The sequence below is a fragment of the Meles meles genome, chromosome 3 (assembly GCF_922984935.1).
Source record: "Meles meles chromosome 3, mMelMel3.1 paternal haplotype, whole genome shotgun sequence".
Lineage (NCBI taxonomy): Eukaryota > Metazoa > Chordata > Mammalia > Carnivora > Mustelidae > Meles > Meles meles.
Window position 1 is genome coordinate 111,175,522 of NC_060068.1, and position 19,774 is coordinate 111,195,295.

General features: G+C 40.6%; 1 protein-coding gene across 1 annotated transcript; it reads left to right on the top strand.

The window, feature by feature from the left end:
- Nucleotides 1–1,964: 1,964 nt before the first annotated feature.
- On the top strand, nt 1,965–17,080 carry C3H5orf15 (chromosome 3 C5orf15 homolog). Its single transcript, XM_046000946.1, has 3 exons — nt 1,965–2,130; nt 14,078–14,604; nt 15,573–17,080. Exons 1-3 carry the CDS (start codon nt 1,992–1,994, stop codon nt 15,702–15,704), a joined length of 798 nt encoding a protein of 265 aa, XP_045856902.1. The 5' UTR covers nt 1,965–1,991; the 3' UTR covers nt 15,705–17,080.
- Nucleotides 17,081–19,774: the final 2,694 nt, after the last annotated feature.

Here is a 19,774-nt window from a genome sequence, read left to right on the forward strand (position 1 = left end):
TCTAGGCTTGTGGTGGGCTTAGGGAAACGAACATGAATGACCTCTTAGTTTTCTTACCAACACAGAGTTTGTGTGTTTCTGAGCTGTCAATGGGGCCAGATGAATGTTAAGGGAAACCAGATTCAAGAGAAGAGGGGCCCCTCCTTAGAGGGGCAGCTCAGCTGTGTCTCTGGAGGATTCTTCTGTGGGAATCATGGAGATCAGAGTGGTGAAGCTATGGGTACAGCAAATGTCTTGCTTCATGCCACAATGATTTTCCTGCAGATCTATCAAGTGGAACTTCTGTGATTTTAAGCCTATAGACATTTATTTAAGAAACATTTGCAGACACTCTGTTTATGACAACTTTTTATTACTAATGGCATTTAGTAAAACCCATTTTTTAAAAAGATTTTATTTATTTATTTATTTGACAGACAGAGATGACAAGTAGGCAGAGAGGCAGGCAGAGATAGAGGGGGAAGCAGGCTCCCTGCTGAGGAGAGAGCCTGATGCGGGGCTCAATCCCAGGACACTGGGATCATGACCTGAGCCTAAGGCAGAGGCTTTAACACACTGAGCCACCCAGGTGCCCCAGTAAAATCCATTTTTAGAAAAAAATTTGCAGAACACACAGGCCAAAGCATGTGTCAAGGCTGTGAGGGAATGCTAAATCTGCATTTTCATATATTGGGGGTTTTAAGTCACAAAATTTAAAAAATAACAGAAGCTTATTATAGGAAATGTGGAGGCTGTTTGCACCCTACTTCCTGGCCCACTTTTCGTGCTTTTTCTCCATTACACCTTTACCATTGTATAGTGTGTATTTTACACTATTGTCTTCTTCACAAACTGTACAAAGGGTATGTGGTTTGTTAATTGCTGTATACTGAAATATGAGAATTTGCTAAATATCTGTTGAAGTAATAATTAGGAGAAAGATAAAAAGTAAAACATTTACCTATAATTCCACCACCTAGATACAGCTGCTGTGAACAGTTGGGTTTCATTTGCCTTTGGGAGAGGGAGGGCAGCTACTTCCCTTTCAACAGTGTTTTTTAAAAAAGATTTTAATGTATTTGAGAGAAAGAGAGAGCAGGAGAGGCAGAGGGAGAGAGAATCCCAAGCAGAGTGCCCCCCAAGCATGGAGGTGGGGCTTGATCTCACCGCCTGAGATGGTGATCTTAGCCAAAATCAAGAGCTGGCCGCTTAAATTAAGTCAATCAGAGAAAGACAATTATCCTATGATTTCACTCCTATGTGGAATTTAAGAAACAAAACGGGAGTACAGGGGAAAGGAGGGAAAAATAAAATGAAATGAAATCAGAGAGGGAGACAAACCCCGAGATTCTTAATTATAGGAAACAATTTGAGGGTCGTTGGAGGGAAAGGGGGGGGGGGCGTGGGAGGAGGGGGGATGGGCAACTGGCTGATGAGCATTAAGGAGGGCACCTAATGGAATGAGCACTGGGTGTTATATAACACTGATGAATCACCGAACTCTGTCTCTGAAACTGATAATACACTATATGTTAATTAATTGAGTTTAATAAAAAAAAGTTGGTTAACCCATTGAGACATCCCATTGAGCTTAACCCATTGAGACATCCGGTGCCCCTTTCTTCTAACAATGTTTTAGGGGCACCAGGCTGGTTCAGTCCATAAAGCATGCCACACTTGATCTCAAAGTTGTAAGTTCGATCCCCACTTTCGGTATAGAGATTTCTGAAAAATAGTCTTTAAAAGAAACAAAAGCCAATGTTTTAAAATACTTCCCGGAACTCTGGAGTATCCCATCACATGGCAGGCAGGGAGGGCCGCGCTCTGACCCTCTCTACATCTAACACTTTACAGCCTCAACCCGCCAGGGGCTTGGGTGGTTCCTGAGCGCCGCGCTGGGCTGTGACGTCATCACGTTGGGACGTAGATGCCTCCCGCCGAGGTGCCTTACGCAGTGTCTGATGTCATGACGTAGAGCCTAGCAACCGCGCAGGCTCCTGGCGGAGTCCGTTATGGCCGCTGCTACCTTGAGGAGGATGAGGGGAACCGTGCAAAGGAAACTGCGGCCTTCGCCTGGCCTTCAGGTCCCCGGAGTATTGGCGTGGCCGCTGGTCCCGGCGCTCCTGCTTGCGTCCGCCACCATGTCCAGTGGTAAAGGGGGCGCGGCGGCAGGGCGGGCGCGGGAAGACGCGGAGGGCCAGCACGGGCGGGGAGACAGGCCCGACCGGGGAAAAGACGCTTCGGAGTGTCGGGAGCAGATGGAACTGTGTAGACAGGGTAGGGTCTCTAGGGGCGAGGACGGAGAGTAGGGTGTCTAAGGGAGTCTGAGGAAGTGGGGTCTCTGAGAAGCCGAGAAATGGGGATGAGAGATGTGAGGATCCAGGGAGCGGGGAGCAGAGTATGTAGATGGGCGTGGAGGGAGGAGTGGTGGTGGTGTCTAGAGAGTTTTGAAGAATGGGTTGCTACAGGGTATGGCAGTGGTGAGCTCTCCGAAATTACTCCGAGTCGTGAGGGGACAGAGGGTACAGATGCTGAGGAGATGACCGCGGTTAGGAGGTGTGGTGTCTAGAGAGGGTCCCAACGGCGGGGTTGGTTGGGGGCGGGGTGGGGGTAGGCACTCAGGGGTCTAGCAGGGCCAGGGGAGTGTGGGCGGTTTCCGGAACCGTGAGGTAAGTGGTAAAGACGAGGGTGGACCGGGACACCGACCGGACTGAGCTGATGGAGTAATTTTGGAGAGCAAAAGTGAAGGGAAGAAAGCTGTCTTAGGATACTGGTGCATCTCCAAGATCTGGGAGATTCTGGTGCTTGGTAAAGAGCCAGAATATTGAGGCTTTGGGCTCCTGAGGGGCTTGGGAGGAGGAGAGGAGGAAGGCGACAAGGGAGATTGTTGGTAAACATGGTTCCTTGTGTCCTGGGTTAGCTGGAAAAGACTGCTTCATTTAAACAGAGCCGTAGGATTTTATTTCATTTAAAAATTTTTATTAAAATTCTTTTTATTATTTATTTAGGTATGATGAGGATATAACATGCTAGATTCAGGTGTACAACATAAATTTGATATTCGTGTACAACGGGAACTGACCACTTCAATAAATGTAGTTACAACATACCACATTTTGTAACAGTTACAAAATTTTTTTTCTTGTAATAAGAGCTTTTAAGATTTACTCTTTGCAGCTTTCAAATATGCATTACTCTATTACTGACCATAGTCATCATGCTATTTATTACATCCTCATGACTTATTTTGTAATTGGGAGTTTCTTCTTTTTTTTGCTCCTCTACCATTTCACCAACCTCCAATTCCCTCTTTTCTGGCAACCACCAGTCTCTTCTCTATGAGTTTGACTTGTTTGTTGTTTTGATATCCGCCCCCCCCCCCCCATAGAGGTGAAATCATATGGTATTTGTCTTTCTCTGTTTGACTTATTTCAATTAGCATAGTGCTTCAGGGTCCATCCATGTTGTCACAAATGCTGTATTTCATTTTTTGTGAGTGTGTGGCTGAGTATTATTCCATTGTATATACATACCACATATTTACCTATTTGTCCATCTGTAGGCATTTAGGTTGTTTCTATATCTTGGCTGTTGTAAATAATGCTACATGATTAAGTATTTCTTTTCTTAGAAATGTTACATTGTGAATAAAGATATTGAAGGCTTTATCAGGAAATAAAGAAGTGTGTAATGGGGCCCGAGACTTAGGGGGACAAATCTATTAATAAGAATTTGTAATGATTAAGCAGTATTTTGTTTAGTATTCCCTTTTTTCTTTAGGCAGACATAGCCCTGCTCTTCTTATCTTTTTTGAATTTTCAGATGAAAAACAGTGTGAATGGGATAGTGTTTTCTTATTTGCCAGCAGGGGCTGTCTTGTCTAGCCATACATTCATCTACTACAGTGCTGTGGTTACTTCCTTAGGTTTCCCCAGCAGCACTGAGGGCAGGGCAGCCACCATCCCAGAAACATTTTAAGTTTGTGGAGAAGGACTGAGATTCATTTTCCCAAGGCCCTTTCATCAAGAGTAGAGTATAACAAGGATTTCTTTGGTTGATGCAGATATTCCTTTTCCTAAAGTACTTACGTAGTATGATTGTTTTGGTTATTTAATCATTTAAGATAAAACCTGACATTTAAGGATTTATATTTCTTACTGGAATGACTAAGACATACAATTTAAGGGATATATAGCTGGTAACTGTAGGTCATAAACAGCTTTACCCCTGGTTGAAAATTTTGTAGGGAGGGTTAAGCAAGGGGGGAGTGTGTCTTCTTATCTCTATTTATTAGAGTGCCATAAATATTGCTTCAACTAAACTGGGACATTTTATATAATCTTTCTTTTTTTTTTAATTAAGTCTTTCTGTCAATTTAAAATTCTTATTCTCTACTAAAAATAATTTGAATGTAAACTAACATATGCTCTTAAGAAGGGAGCAGCTACGTTGCAGTGCAGCATGGCATTTGTAAAACTTTGGTAAGAGAAGTGTTTTTTGTAAGCTTACCTTATGATAGAGCAATTTCAAGTAATTACTCTTTTGTTTATATATTTTTTTATTTTAAAGATTTTTAAATTTATTTTGAGAGAACACAAGCAGGGGGAGGAGCAGAGGGAGAGGCTACTGCTGAGCCTGGGAGCCCTGGTGAGCAGGGAGCCCAATTCGGGGTTCAGTCTCAGCACCCTGGGATCATGACCCAAGCCAAAGGCAGACACCTAACAGACTGAACCACCCAGGCACTCCAACGTAATTACTCTTCTAATAAAAAAATAACAGCCAAATAAGATGTGTTGAGTTCCAAACTTCAAGTAAGCATGGGAAGTTACTGCATTAGATTTATTTAAACTTGTTTCATATTAGGTTTCTTTTTTTATTTAGATTTTATTTTATTTTTTTTATTTATTTGACAGACAGAGATCACAAGTAGGCAGAGAGGCAGGCAGAGAGAGAGAGAGAGAGAGAGAGAGAGAGAGAGGAAGGGAAGCAGGCTTCCTGCTGAGCAGAGAGCCTGATGTGGGGCTCTATCCTACGACCCTAGGATCATGACCTGAGCCAAAGGCAGAGGCTATAACCCACGGAGCCACTTACTGGGCATTGGTGGTTCAGTGGTAGAATTCTCGCCTGCTCACTGAGCCACCTGCACCCCTCATATTAGGTTTCTTAAAATTGCAGTACTTGGTTGTATTCTTGGCAATCTGTAAGGATTTTAAAGTTTTATATTTTTATTTTGACAGAATCTAAAAAAATTAATATAAGCATTGTTTTGAATCACTGGATGATCACCTTATGATTAGGTCTTACCACGTCATTTCAAAAGTGCCTACTTTCTGTGTTTGCCATCGGATTGCTCCCAAATGATCACCTAAATTTAATGTGTAACATGTTTAATTTTTGAGGCACTGTTGCCTCAGTGCCCATTCTGAGTGAATTCTCAGGGTACTCTGCATTCTTGTTTAAGAATTATTGATGTAATCTATTTTAAGACAGTTTTTTAAAGGGACCCGTAGAAGATAATTTACTGTAGAAAGTCATTTTTAAAATGTTGTTTCAGGGGCGCCTGGGTGGCTCAGTGGGTTAAGCCTATGCCTTCGGCTTGGGTCACGGTCTCAGGGTCCTGGGATTGAGCCCCGCATAGGACTCTCTGCTCAGCAGGGAACCTGCTTCCTCCCGCCTCTGCCTGCCTCTCTGCCTACTTGTGATCTCTCTCTCTCTGTCAAATAAATAAATAAAATCTTTAAGAAAAAAAAGTTGTTTTAGCTAGAGTGGTAATATCAAATAGAAAAGGGTAAAAGTGAAACATTTAGAAATCTAAAGTAATACATACAATTGTAGAAGCTCAACAATTAAATCCATAAAGTCAGAGTCACTTTGTTCTGAATACTCTTCATTTCTGACTAAATCAGATTCTCTGATTTGAAGGAGTGGAGGGCCAGGAGGTCCAAGTTTTTACTCCTTGAACAATACTTATTATTTTTTTAAAGATTTTATTTATTTGACACAGAGAGAGAGAGAGAGAGAGAGAGAGAGAGAGATCACAAGCAGGCAGAGAGGCAGGCAGAGAGAGAGGGGGAAGCAGGCTCCCTGCTGAGCAGAGAGCCCAATGCGGGGCTTGATCCTAGGACCCTGAGATGATGACCTGAGCTGAAGGCAGAGGGAGGCTTAACCCACTGAGCCACCCAGGCACCCCTGAATAATACTTACTAATTTTGCTCCTACTTGGTGCTAGGTATTGGAGTTATAATAACAAATGGAGTGACATTGGAGATACCCTTAGAAGAATGAGTGGGGTTTTGCCTGGCTGAAAACTATGGGAAAGGCTTTTCAGAGGGTGTGATAGGTGCAAAGATGCTACTTGGGAAGTAGTGTAGGGTTTGTGGTGAGAATTGGGTCAAGAGCATATTCAGTAAACAGGTATTGCTATCTGTTAAGTAGGCAACAGGGATAGAGTAGTTTGGGAGTTTAGTAAGAGATGAGGTTGAGATAATGGGTGCCAGATCATGTAGGATCTTGTAGGCTATTACAAAGACTTAGAGTTTTACATTTGAGAGAAATGGAGAGCTCCCAGAGGGTTTTAAGCATAATTGAACTTATGTTTTTACAGGATGACTCTGACTGCTATGTCAAAAGCAGACAGTAGGAGTTAAAGTAGAAGCAGGCAGAGGGTTTAGAAGGCCTTACTCTTTTTGGAGTGAGAAGTAAAAGTATATTTCCTTAAAATTTTTATTTTGAAATACTTGTAGATTCACTTGCAATTATAAGAAATAATATAGATCCTGTATACCCTTTACCCATTTCCCCATCTTAAGAAACTGTAGTACCATGTCACAACCATGGTATTGACATGGATACAGTCAAGATAAAGAGCATTTTCATCAGCCTCTTGTGTTGCTTTATAGTCACTCCTACTTCCTTCCTATCCCCACTCCATCCTGAAATCCTGACAATCACTATCTGTTCTTTATTTCTTTAATTTTATCATTTGAAGAATGTGATATAAATGAAATCATATAGTATGTAACTTTTTGGAATTGGCTTTTTTAAAATTTAAATTAAATTAAATTAAAAAAAAAAAGATTTTATTTATTTATTTTTTTGACAGAGAGGCACACAGTGAGAGAGGAAACACAGCAGGGTGAGTGGGAGAGGGAGAATCAGGCTTCCCGCAGGGCAGAGAGCCCGAAGTGGGACTCGATCCCAGGACCCTGGGATCGTGACCTGAGCTGAAGGCAGACACCTAACGACTGAGCCACTCAGGTGCCCCAATTTTTATTTTTTTACCTAGCGTAATTCTTTGGAGATTCATCAAGTTGTTTCGTGTGTCAGTAGTTTGTTCTTTTTTATTGCTGAGTAATACTCTGATATTATATAGACACACTGCACTTGTTTAACCATTCATCCTTTGAAGGACATCTGGGTTGCTTCCAGTTTTTGGCTTTTATGATTAAAGCTGCTGCAAACATTCATATATGGATTTTCTGTGTGATTGTAAGTTTTCATTTCTTTGGGATAAATGCCCTGGAGTGCAGTAGCTGGTTCATATGGTAGTTACGTATTTAGTTTTTTAAGGAACTGCCAAACTGTTTTCTGGCATAGTTGTCCTATTTTATGTTACCACCAGCAGCATTTAAGTGATCTAGCTTCTCTGCATCTTTGCCAATATTTGGTGTTGTCATTACTTTTTATTTTAGTCATTCTGATAGGTGTACAGTGATATCTTTATTGTGGTTTTAATTTGCATTTCCCTAGTGGCTAGTATCTTTTCCTGTGCTTATTTGCCATCTGATATTCTCGTCGGTGAAATGTGCCTCTGTGTCTGTTGCCTGTGTTCTAATTGGATTGTTAGGTTTTTCATTTTTGAGTTTTCAGATTTTTTTTTTTTTAATTTAACAGAGAGATCACAAGTAGGCAGAGGCAGGCAGAGAGAGAGAGAGGGGGAAGCAGGCTCCCCGCTGAGCAGAGAGCCCAATGCAGGGCTCAATCCCAGGACCCCGAGATCATGACCTTAGGCAAAGGCAGAGGCCCAAGCCACTGAGCCCCGAGTTTTCAGGTTTTTTTAATGTATTCTGGATACTAGTCCTTTTTTGCATTTGGTCTCACAAATATTTCTTCCTTTGTATAGCTTATCTTTTTATCCTCACAGGAAAGTCTTTCATGGGGCACAAGTTTTTCATTTTGATAAATCAAATTTATGGATTTTTTTTTTCTTTTTATGTACTGTGCTTTTGGTGTCAGGTCTACAAATTTGTGCCTAGTCGTAGATTCTAAAGATTTTTTCCCTTTGTCTTTTTCTAAAAGCTTTATGATTTTACATTTATTTTTATTTTTTAAAGATTTATTTATTTATTTGAGAGAGCAAGCACGGGTGTGCACTCCAGAGCAAGGGGAGGAGCCCAGGGGAAGAGAAAGAAAGAGGGAGAGAATTCCAAGCAGAATCTGTGTTGAGTGTGGAGCCGGAGGTGGCCTTGATCTCATGACCCTGAGATGATGACCTGAGCTGAAACCGAGAGTTGGATGCTTAACTGACTGAGCCCCTAGGTATCCCTACATTTTATATTTAAATTTGTGATCCAAGGGTGCCTGGGTGGCTCAGATGGTTGAGCATCTGCCTTCGGCTCAGGTCGTGATCTCCAGGTCCTGGGATCCAGTCCTGTGTTGGGCTAACAGCTCAGCAGCAGGGGGTGGGGGGGGGTCTGCTTCTCTTTCTCCCTCTGCTTGTGGTCTCTGTCTCTCTCAAAGGAATAAATAAAATCTTTTTTTTTTTGAATAAATAAAATCTTTAAAAAAATTTGTGATCCATTTATATTTTTATTGTATTTATTTATTATTGTTATTTTTTAAAGTAATCTTTACACCCAATGTGGGGCTTGGACTCATGACCCGAGGATCAAGAGTCACATGCTCCTCTGACTGAGCCAGCTAGGTGCTCCTGTGATCCATTTTTAGTTCATTTTTGTATAAGGTGTGAGACTTAGGTCAAGGTTTATTTAGCTTGTTAATATGGTAGATTGTATTGATTGATTTTTTTTTTAAATTTTTATTTATTTATTTGACAGAGAGAGAGATCACAAGTAGGCAGAGAGGCAGGCAGAGAGAGAGGGAGGAAGCAGGCTTTCTGCTGAGCAGAGAGCCCGATGCGGGGCTGGATCCCAGGACCCTGAGACCATGACCTGAGCCAAAGGCAGACGCTTAACCCACTGAGCCACCCAGGTGCCCCTGATTGATTTTTGAATACTGAATTAGTTTTGCACCCTGGAATAACCTTTGTTCATGGAATATCATTCTTTTTATATATTACTGATTTCTATTTGCTAATATTTTGTTAAGGAATTTGTAGCTATGTTCATGAAAAATATTAGTGTGTAGTTTTCTTTTTCTGTAGTGGTTTTGGTTTTGGTACCAAGATAATAATATTGGCTTCATAAAATAAATTGCACAGTGTTTCCTCATGTTCTCTGGGAGAGATTCTGTAGAGTTGGGGATAGTTCTTTAAACATTTAATTCTCCATAAAACCATTTGGGACTGGAGATTAATTCTTTGGAAGTTTTAAAATTAAAGATTCAAGTGTGTTAATAGTTATAGGGCTATTCACATGATGTATTTCATACTGGGTGAGTTGTGGGAGTTTGTGTTTTTAAGACTTGGGTCTTAACTTTCTCTTTTAGTTGGCTTTTTATGACATTGCTCTGGCAGGGGAGGAGGGGGTTGCTGCACAGTACTGTCAGGTAGATGTAGAACTCTAGGGTCTCCACTTGATCTCTGTTGACACGCAAAGGGTGATGGTCTTCTTGTTACTTCTGGACTAGGGTAGGAGTTCTGTCTCTCCTTATCTAGTGGTGGGGGTGGCCTTGTTACTACTGGATGATGATTAAAGTCTTGACTCTATACTAGGCCTCTTCTGACACCATTACGCTGTGGAGGGGGAAGAGGCACCTTGTTACAGCCTGCAGAAGGTGGCTTCTGCAATAGGCTTTCTACTTGGCCTTTGCTCATATGGATGGGAGCAGAGCTACAGTGTGTGCGTGTGTTTGCCTGGAGTAGAGCAGTCATTGTCTAAAGTTTTCTTTCTTGCTAGGCTGCCTCTCTCCTAATTTTTTTGGTTAGCGAGAACAGGCTTTTTTTTTTTTTTTTTTGCAGTGGGACAGGAGAGGGCATGTTTTTATACATACTTGTTGATGTTTCCATGTTGGTTTCTTCAGCTACAGGTCTAGAATACGTGAGGTAAAAAGAAAATCCAGGGAAGTCACAACTAGGTTGTTCCTCAGGTCCCGAGTTCTCTAACCACTCTGCCTTATTCTTTGCACCTTTCGGAGTCTTATGTTATTTTATATATAATATCCAGGGTTAGTTGTTTTCAGTGGAGGAATAGGGAAAATTTTGTCTATTCCCATTCTTCTGGAAGCCTAAGTAAGAATTCATTTTGAATACGTTAATTTGAAAGTCAGACATCCAAGAGGAGATGTCAAGTAGCAGTTGGATTTATAAGTCTAGAGTTCTGGTAGTTCATGTAAATTTTCTTCTCATGGCTTCCTTTTTCTCAGAGCAGTTAGGAAGTAATGCCATCCATTGAAAATGAGGACAACAGAGAAGGTGTTTTTGAGAACAGAGGAGCATGTGAATGGAGTGGTCTTCTAAGGGAGTGGGAGGCTAAATGGATTAGAAATATACAGTATAATTGCCAGCAACATTACATACACCTGAATCTTTGGCATTGAATTTAAAATGAAATAAAAATGGTGACATGATTGTGTATTTATTTCCAGCCATGTTTAGCTGCTTGGTGCAGATGGGGAGTAGTCAGAGAGTTTGATTGAACTTGGGTTGTAGCCTTGCCAAGTGAATGGGACAGCGTGAGCAAGGGGGAAGGGGGTGGAGGTGTACATAAGGGAGGGTTCATGGCTGACTACAAAACTGAATCTTGGTAAAGAGAAAGGACAAGGGTATTGGGCAAGGATGGGATGGTGGTCATGGGGGACTGAAAAGATTGTGGAATCAGAGAATTGTAGGTCCTTTTGGACTATGAAGGCAAGGGAATGAATTAGGATAGGTGGTCATGTCAGCAAGTATGTTGCATGCAGTTGAGATTATGGAAGAGTTGTGATGATAGTGACCATGGTTTGATAAGTTAAGGTTTGATAAGTTTGATAAGGTAAGGGGAAGGTCTGGCTTATCAGAAGAGAGGTCAAGGATTTTGAATTCAAGACAGGAGCACTTGGGTGGGATGAACTGATTTTAGCCAGGAGCTAAAATCATTGAGAATAGGAACCTTTGATGGACAAAGATTAGTGGGTTATAGCTGATGATGGGAGAATCAAGGCCGGTGCATTGAAGGAGGGGAATGGGAGAATGGTTTGGAAGGGCCCTTCTGCTCCACCCCCCCACCCCCACCCCAGAATACTTTCCTCTCTTCCAAACCCAGTGGTGCGAGGATGTGGGCGAATAAACAAATGTTAGTTAAAAGGACTTCAGGGAAACTGTATCTTTAAGGGAGACCAGTTTTCAGTTATAAAAAGAAAATAAGGGATAAAAAAAGGGATTTGCTGATATCTCACTGGATTCCAGAGTGCACAGTGGATCGGTTTCTGGACATGGAAAGGGGTGGGAGGTGGGGATAATTACAGTCATTCGCACTCCTATCAGCTTGTGTCCTTTAAATATACATGATTGTTCTATTTTAGTATATGTGCTGCTGAAATGAGCACTATACATGATTATTCTAAAAGTCACATATAGAAAAACAATTTTTTAAAAAGTGAAGATTAGTTAGTTGGCTCCCAGTTTTAAAAAAATTAGCTTTTGAGGCACCTGGGTGGCTCAGTTGGTTGAGTGACTGCCTTCGGCTCAGGTCATGATACTGGAGTCCTGGGATCGAGTCCCACATAGGGCTCCCTGCTTGACAGGGAGTCTGCTTTTCCCACTGACCTTTCTCCTCTCATTCTCTCTCTCTCTCAAATAAAAAAATAAAATCTTTTAAAAAATTGGCTTTTAAATCATATTTTCCCTAACTTCAACAGGAAAGTTATATATACCAGAGAAATAGTAATTTGTAAATGCAAATATAAAAAGTCTTTTAAGAAATTCTTGTTAATAGTTTTCTGACTACTGTACTCAATTGTAGGCCCTCTTTCTTTGTTTTTTTTTTCTAATGGAAAGTTTCAAGGAGCCAACTGTTGAAAATACTTTAAGGCAGTTTTACTAATTTACTAAGTTTTTTAAACCAATTTACTAATTATTTTTTCTAAGAGATTCCATTCAGTCTCATTGAAACTAGCCATTTTTTCTATACAAAAGAGGTGTCAACTATGATACACAAACCAGAGTGTATTCATGTATTCAAGTATTACATGTTTGAACAAAGAGTGGTCTGTTAGGTTGTTGATTTACATGCATGCACATGTTTGTGAAAGCCAGGAATGATTTGGTTTAATCTTACCCCTATAAAATATTTTACTTTAATTTGACAGGCTTTAAAATAGTATCTTTGTATTTTTAGATCTCATGTGACAGTTCATCTTTAAAAAAAAAGATTTATATACTTTCAGAGAGAGAGAGAGAGATAGAGAGAGAGAGAGAGAGAGAGAGAGCACGAATTGGGGAAGGGCAGAAGGAGAAGGAGAAAGAGTCTTAAGCAGACTCCGCTAAATGTGGAGCCCAACACAGGCTTGATCTCACGATGCTGAGATCATGAACCGAAATCTCAGTTGAGATGCTGAGCCAAAATCAAGTTAGATGCTTGACTGACTACACTACCCAGGTGCCCCAGACAGTTCATTTTTTTTACAAGTATAATGGATATTCTTGAAGCTTTTCAACAGATACTACATTAGATTGTATATTAGAAACACTGTTAAATTTCAGCAGGGATTCTTCTGAACTTTTGGTGTATAGAGTTACTTCTGTAATTTAAACTACTTCAGTAAACCATACTAAGTGGGTGGGAGCATAGGGAAATAAGAGCTTGTACGTATTTGGTGTCATTCCCATTCTGGATTGCCTTCCCCAATCTTTAAAATAGTCTAGTTCAGGGTGCCTGGGTGGCTCAGTGAGTTAAAGCCTCTGCCTTTCCACTCAGTCATGACCTCAGGGTGCTGGGATCAAGCCCTGCGTTGGGCTCTCTGCCCAGCAGAGAGCCTGCTTCCTCCTCTCTCTGCCTGCCTCTCTGCCTACTTGTGATCTCGGTCTGTCAAATAAATAAATAAAATATTAAAAAAAATAAAATAGTCTAGTTCATACTTAGTTTTCAAGTTTCTAATCCAATTTCCGTTTCTTCCCCTTTAGTTTTTGCGTTCTTCTTCCTAAGAGTACCTAAAAGAAAGAAAGGAAAGAAGGAAGGAAAAAAGAAAGGAAGTTGGTCTTCAGGTTCTAGTATCACTTAGAAATGCTGACTACAGCTTGCTTATAGCTCCTCTTAAATTTGTTGTATTGAAAATATTTAGGTTCACATTTTTAAGAAAGATTTTATTTATTTATTTGAGAGAGAGAGAAAGCACAAGCAGGGTGAGCGTCAAAGGTAGTGGGAGAAGCAGACTCCCTGCTAAGCAGAGAGCCAGACTCAGGGCTTTATCCCCAGACTCTGGGATCATGACCTCAGCCAAAAGGCAGATGCCTGACTGACTGAGCCACCAAGGCACCCGTTAGGTTCACATTCTGTATCTAGTTTGTGACCTGCTTGAGCTAGGATCAGCCACCAGTCTTTCTCTTCTGGAGATGGGGTGCAGTCTGGACAAGGGTTATTGAAGTCCAGCCCCTTTTTGAAATGAAAACAGAGGGGATGGATAAGAAAGAGCTTTGTGTGAATTTTACCATTGTGATCCAAAGTTACCCCCTCTATTCTTTCCTTTTTCTTTTGATGACAGGCTGTGTAATGTTGTAGGTCTTTTACGGTGCTAAACTTGTTACTTTCTGGCTAAAGAGTTATTACCTGATGAATAGTTGACTAAGAAGACATGCAACTGATTGCTGGCCATTGAGACTTATTAAATTCTCAAGGGAAAGGAATTTGGCAAAGAGAAATGCTTAGTGAAAAATTTAGGTAAATATGCTTGTAGCCTGGTGGAGATGAAGTTGGAGCTTTCAGTTTAATATTCTTTATTCTAGCTCAACCACGTACTGATTTGCCGGGCCACGCTGTACCTCAGCAAGATGTTTCTGCTCCAAATATGAGTGCTTTAACACATGAAAACCAAACCAACCTTTCTGTCTTCCACATCAGCACCACTCTCCGACCCACAACTAGTACAGAGAAAGGTGGAGGGGCATCTGTAGCCCCTCATCCCTCACCTACTACTTCGCTGTCTCAAGAGGAAATAGATAACAATGAAGATCCCAGCATAGAGGAGGAGGATCTTCTCACACTCAAGAGTTCTCCGTCCACTGCCAAAGACACTCTGGACAATGGAGACTATGGAGAACCAGACTATGACTGGACCACCAGCCCCAGGGATGAGGAGTCCAGTGAGGCTCTGGAAGAAAACAGGAACTACATGGAAATTGAACAGTCAGTGAGATCTTTTAAGACCCCATCCTCAAATATTGAAGAGGAAGATAGTCATTTCTTTTTTCATCTTATTATTTTTGCTTTTTGTATTGCTGTTGTTTACATTACATATCACAACAAAAGGAAGGTATGTTTGGGGTTTTCAGCCCCTCTAATTGCCCTTTATTATCTCAGTCCTATTTCTTATTAATGTTTTGATAATTCAGAATTTTTTTCTTTTTCAGTCAGTTTAAATTGATGGTAAAATTTCAAGATGTCTGATCAGTTTATAAACTTGTGGTATGTTTTAACAAATTACAGACAGATTGCTTTACGTTGTGTGCTTCTAAAAAAAAAGAAGTCGAATTGTTTTTTAATGAGCAAAACCAAAGCCTAGTGGTTTTTGAAAAAGAGATATTACATCTTAAGTTACCATTGCTACTTCAGTGGGAATATTTATGGAGAAAGTTTTTTTTTTTTTTTAAGATTTTATTTATTTATTTGACAGAGACATAGTGAGAGAGGGAACATAAGCAGGGCGAGTGGAAGAGGGAGAAGCAGGCTTCTTGTCAAACAGGAAGCCTGACATGGGGCTCGATCCGAGGACCCTGGGATCATGACCTGAGTCGAAGGCAGATACTTAATGACCGAGACCCCCAGGTGTCCCAGAAAGATTGTTAATTTAATACTTCTAATTAAGCAAGCATTGAACTTAATAGTATTTAATAATTTTTCTTCCTGGCTGTAAAATCATTACATATTTATTTTGAGTGCCAGTGATACTCTATCCCAGTGTTGAAATGTTGGGCCATATCTGTTCTAAACATCTAAGGGACTTGTTAAATAGGCAGGCTCCTGGGCTCCACTGTGGTTTTCTAATTCATTTCTATAGATAGAATCCAGAATCAGTCTTCAGCAAGCACTCTGTACATTGAAATTTGAGTAGCTCTGTTTTTGTTTACAAGAGGGAAAATAAAGCCCTTTTGTTATTTTTTTTTACTTTTTGAATTTGGGAACCTAGGCTTGTATAAAACCTTTTTATACTTGTTATACTTTTAGCATATCCTCTATTTTCTTTTTGGCATATCTAATTTATTTTATTTTATTTTTTCCCAGATTTTCCTTCTGGTTCAGAGCAGAAAATGGCGTGATGGTCTTTGTTCCAAAACAGTGGAATATCATCGTCTAGACCAGAATGTTAATGAGGCCATGCCTTCTCTGAAGATTACCAATGATTATATTTTTTAAAGCACTGTGATTTGAGTTTGCTTATTATGTAATTTTATTTGCTTGACTTTTTTATATAATATTGTGCAGATGTTTTGCCATAGGCAGTTGGTACTTAAATGAGAGATGGGGGGGGGTCTCTCTTTATTTTGCCTTGGTGCTTTGGAAATGAAATATCACAGACAAGGAGTATATAATTTTTTATCTACACTTTTAGAGGTAAATTTAATCAGGTGTCCAGAATGTGGAGCTAAGCATTATCTGTTAGTTTTGTTTTAGATTTCTTTATTGTACTTCTTCTGGAAGTATTAGTAATGTTAGTTTTAAAAGATCCTAGCCTTCAACTAAATCCTAACATTATCTGGAACTGCTGGCTCAGATTCTCTTTCTGCCATCCAAGTACTATTTTTTTAGCACACATTTTGTGCTCCCAAACTGTAATCTACAAGGATGTGTGTAATAGTGCTTGGCATATAAGTATCATTTTTTCTTTCAGGAAAATTTATTTGCATATGTCTGGATAATTTAAACATAATTTAAGATAATGATATTGCTCAATCTGACCGCAATTTTAGGCAACACATTAATAAATGTCTCTAGAAATTCTGGGAATAGAGAGACTCTGCAGTTTGCATTGGACATAGATAAAATGTTACAGAGATACCATATATTGGCTTGAATTACTGAATTAAATTTAGAAGTAGAAATTGTGGCAAAATATTAAATACACATACAATTGCTTTTAGTTAGCAATTGATTGTAGCATGGGTTCCTCCAAGCTTTCAAGTAAGGAGTAGATTTTGAAATTGTATCAGATTTGTTCACTTAGTTTATTACTTTATAGTAAGTTTGAATAAATCTTAGGGGCCATTATCACTTAAATAATATTTTGTGTAGGCCTTTCAAATTAAAATTATACCTGAATGAAGTTGTTTGTATACATAAAGGATATATGTGTACACTGACTTTTTCTCCCCCGTACTTGTTTTATTTTCTTCTGTTTTGTTTTTCACAGCAACTGGAAATTATTTACTGTATTTCATTTTAGCCTGTCTTTATATAATAAAGAGTTGATCAGTATGTAAATATGTGATTTGAACCATGGTTGACTTACAAATGTCACTGCAACTTTTTAGAAAACAACCCTTACTATATGTTGAACACCTGTTCAGAAAGCCCAGGTGAGCCAGTGGGCATGTGCTTTGTGTGAAGATGGAAGAAGTAGGGCAGTCCACCGTTTCTTTCAGGTGGACAATTTACTGTCCTGATAAGGAAGGGGAGCACAGTGGAAATACACCTGAACTGTTTTATTGCAGTAATTTTTCATATCTGAAATTGTATTATTTAATATTTTGAATAAGATTTTAAAAATAAATGGCAAAGATATAAATCTATGATATTACAAGTGTGTTTCATTTTAATGATGGCATGGAGTCCTTCCTTTGGGTGGTGACAGGGGTCATGCTTTGTTTGGGAGGAAGCTAAACAGACCAGCTTGTTTTTGTTCCTTCTGGCAGTAGTACTCTGCCTCTTTGAATCCTCTTAGATTTCAAATTCTAGTTTAGGTCCAGTTTTCTGCTAGGTACTGAAGTCTATTGAAAACTGTGGCAAAGTAGGATTGCAAAGAAGTAAAGCAGCTAAATCAGTGTACAGTTTCTGGCGTTCTGGTCTCCTTGTCTCCCTATTGAAGGTTCCCCTGTCAGGAAGCTCATACCCTCTTAGTGGATCTAGAGTTCTTGGGCTTTTCCTGATGGCACAGTCTTTGCATTCCATGCCCCAGTGCTGCGGTCAAGTAGTCTTTGACTTTTGGAGCATCACATCATACACTTGAGTAAACATGCCTGACTGGCTCAGTTGGCGGAGCATCCGACTCTTGATTTTGGGGTTGTGAGCCCTGTGCTGGATGTGGAGATTACTTAAAAAACATAAATCTTATTTTTTTTTTCAAAGATTTTATTTATTTGACAGAGAGAGAGAGAGATCACAAGCAGGAAGAGAGGCAGGCAGAGAGGAGGAACCAGGTTCCCTGCTGAGCAGAGAGTCCGATGGCAGGACCTGAGATCATGACCTGAGCCAAAGGCAGAGGCCCTAGGCCCACTGAGCCAACCAGGTGCCCCATAAATCTTTTTTTTTTTTAAAGATTTTATTTAGGGGTGCCTGGGTGGCTCAGTGGGTTAAGCCTCTGCCTTCAGCTCAGGTCATGATCTCAGGGTCCTGGGATTGAGCCCCACAGGCTCTCTGCTCATCAGGGAGCCTGCTTCCCCACTCTCTACCTGCCTTTCCACCGACTTGTGATCTCTCTCTCTCTGTGTCAAATAAATAAAATCTTAAAAAAAAGTTTATTTGAGAGAGCATACACAGTGAGGGGAGGGAGAGAGGGAGAGAGAGGATCTCCTGCAGACTCCCTGCTGAGCAGGGAGCCCAATGTGGGGCTCAACTGGAGGATCCTGGCATCATGATCTGAGCTGAAGGCAGATGCTTAACTGACTAAGCCATCCAGGTCCCCCTAAAAAACATTAAAAAAAACAAAACAAAACTGCCCAAGTCTTAACAAAGGCACCTGTGCTTCTGGGTGTGTGTGTGTATATATATATATATATAAAATTCAGACAGGTGTAGATTGTAAGTTTTGAGTGAATTTGATCTCAGAGTTTTGTACCTTGCTTTTTACCTCACAAATCATGAATATTTTCCATATCATTAATATTCCTTAAAAAACATTTAATAGCTACTTTATTTAGCTATTTTCCTGTTGAATATTTAGGAGGTTTCCAATTCTTGGTTCTATTTCTTTTTAAAAAATTTTTAAAAGATTTTATTTATTTATTTGACACAGAGAGATCACAAGTAGAGAGGCAGGCAGAGAGAGAGAGAGGGAAGCAGGCTCCCCGCTGAGCAGAGAGCCCGATGCGGGACTCGATCCCAGGACCCTGAGATCTATGTGATGAACATTTCTTTTTGGAATCAGTTTGCTGGGTTACAGGAGGCAGAGGAGGCGTATGTAGGACTGGATGGCACAAAGGAGACCCACGCTTGAGTCTTCCAGTGCCAGTGTCGCCAACTTAGGTGTGCTGTGTGTTCCCTTCTCTAAGTGTCACAGTCTGGGTAGACGAGGCACTCTGCACCAAATGTGGGAACTAGTGGCATAGGAGATTACCCTTTGGTTCTGTTTCTGTACCTTACCTGAAAGGAATGTTTTGAAACTGGTGAGGCAAACGCAAACAGACCTTTTGAGTTTGTGCAGGCAGGAATGTCTTGACTGGAGTTTTGATTTTAGATGTGATCTCATGAGGGTGAGTGCAGTCTCCTTAGAATGTGTGCAGGGGGTGGCCCTCTATACCTTGCCCCAGAATGTAAGCTAGAGAAAGGAAGACTGGCTCTTACTCATCTCTGGCCCCATATTTAGCCCTGCCTGGCTCCTACTAGGCCCCTTGAAATTGTTCACTGATGTATTTGTGAAATTAGGGAAGAAGGAAATCAAGACAAATGATGCTCAGCACCGGCTCATGTCGTTGGCATAGGGTCTAATAATGCTACTGAGACTGGGGACCCAGAACTGCACGCAGTGGGGGAGAACCAAGATGTGGTGTGTCTGCTTTATCCAAACAACCCATGGCCTATCCATATTATCACAAAAGGCAGGGGTTCCTTCTCTCTACGTTTTCCCTCTCTTCTTTTTATGGTTAAATAGTACTCAACTGTGTGTTTATGTGTGTTTGTGTGTGTACCATATTTTCTTCACCCATCCACCAACGATGGACATCTAGGTTGTTTCTTTGTCTTGGTCACCGTGAGAAAAACTGCAGCAAATCTGGGGTGTAGATATCTCCTCGAGCCAGTGATCTCATTTTTTTCAGATACATAACTGAAGTGGAACTGCTAGATCGCATGATAGTTATTCTTTTTCTTAAAGATTTTATTTATTTGACGAACAGAGATCACAAGTAGACAGAGAGGCAGGCAGAGAGAGAGGAGGAACAGGCTCCCTGCTGAGCAGAGAGCCCGATGTGGGACTCGATCCTAGGACCCTGAGATCATGACCTGAGCTGAAGGCAGAGGCTTAACCCCCTGAGCCACCCAGGTGCCCGGTA

Coding starts and splice junctions, on each gene's coding strand:
- C3H5orf15 (XM_046000946.1), top strand. CDS start 1,992: ATGGCCGCTGCTACCTTGAGGAGGATGAGGGGAACCGTGCAAAGGAAA. Junction 2,131..14,077: donor GTCCGCCACCATGTCCAGTG/GTAAAGGGGGCG, acceptor TCTTTATTCTAG/CTCAACCACGTACTGATTTG. Junction 14,605..15,572: donor CATATCACAACAAAAGGAAG/GTATGTTTGGGG, acceptor ATTTTTTCCCAG/ATTTTCCTTCTGGTTCAGAG.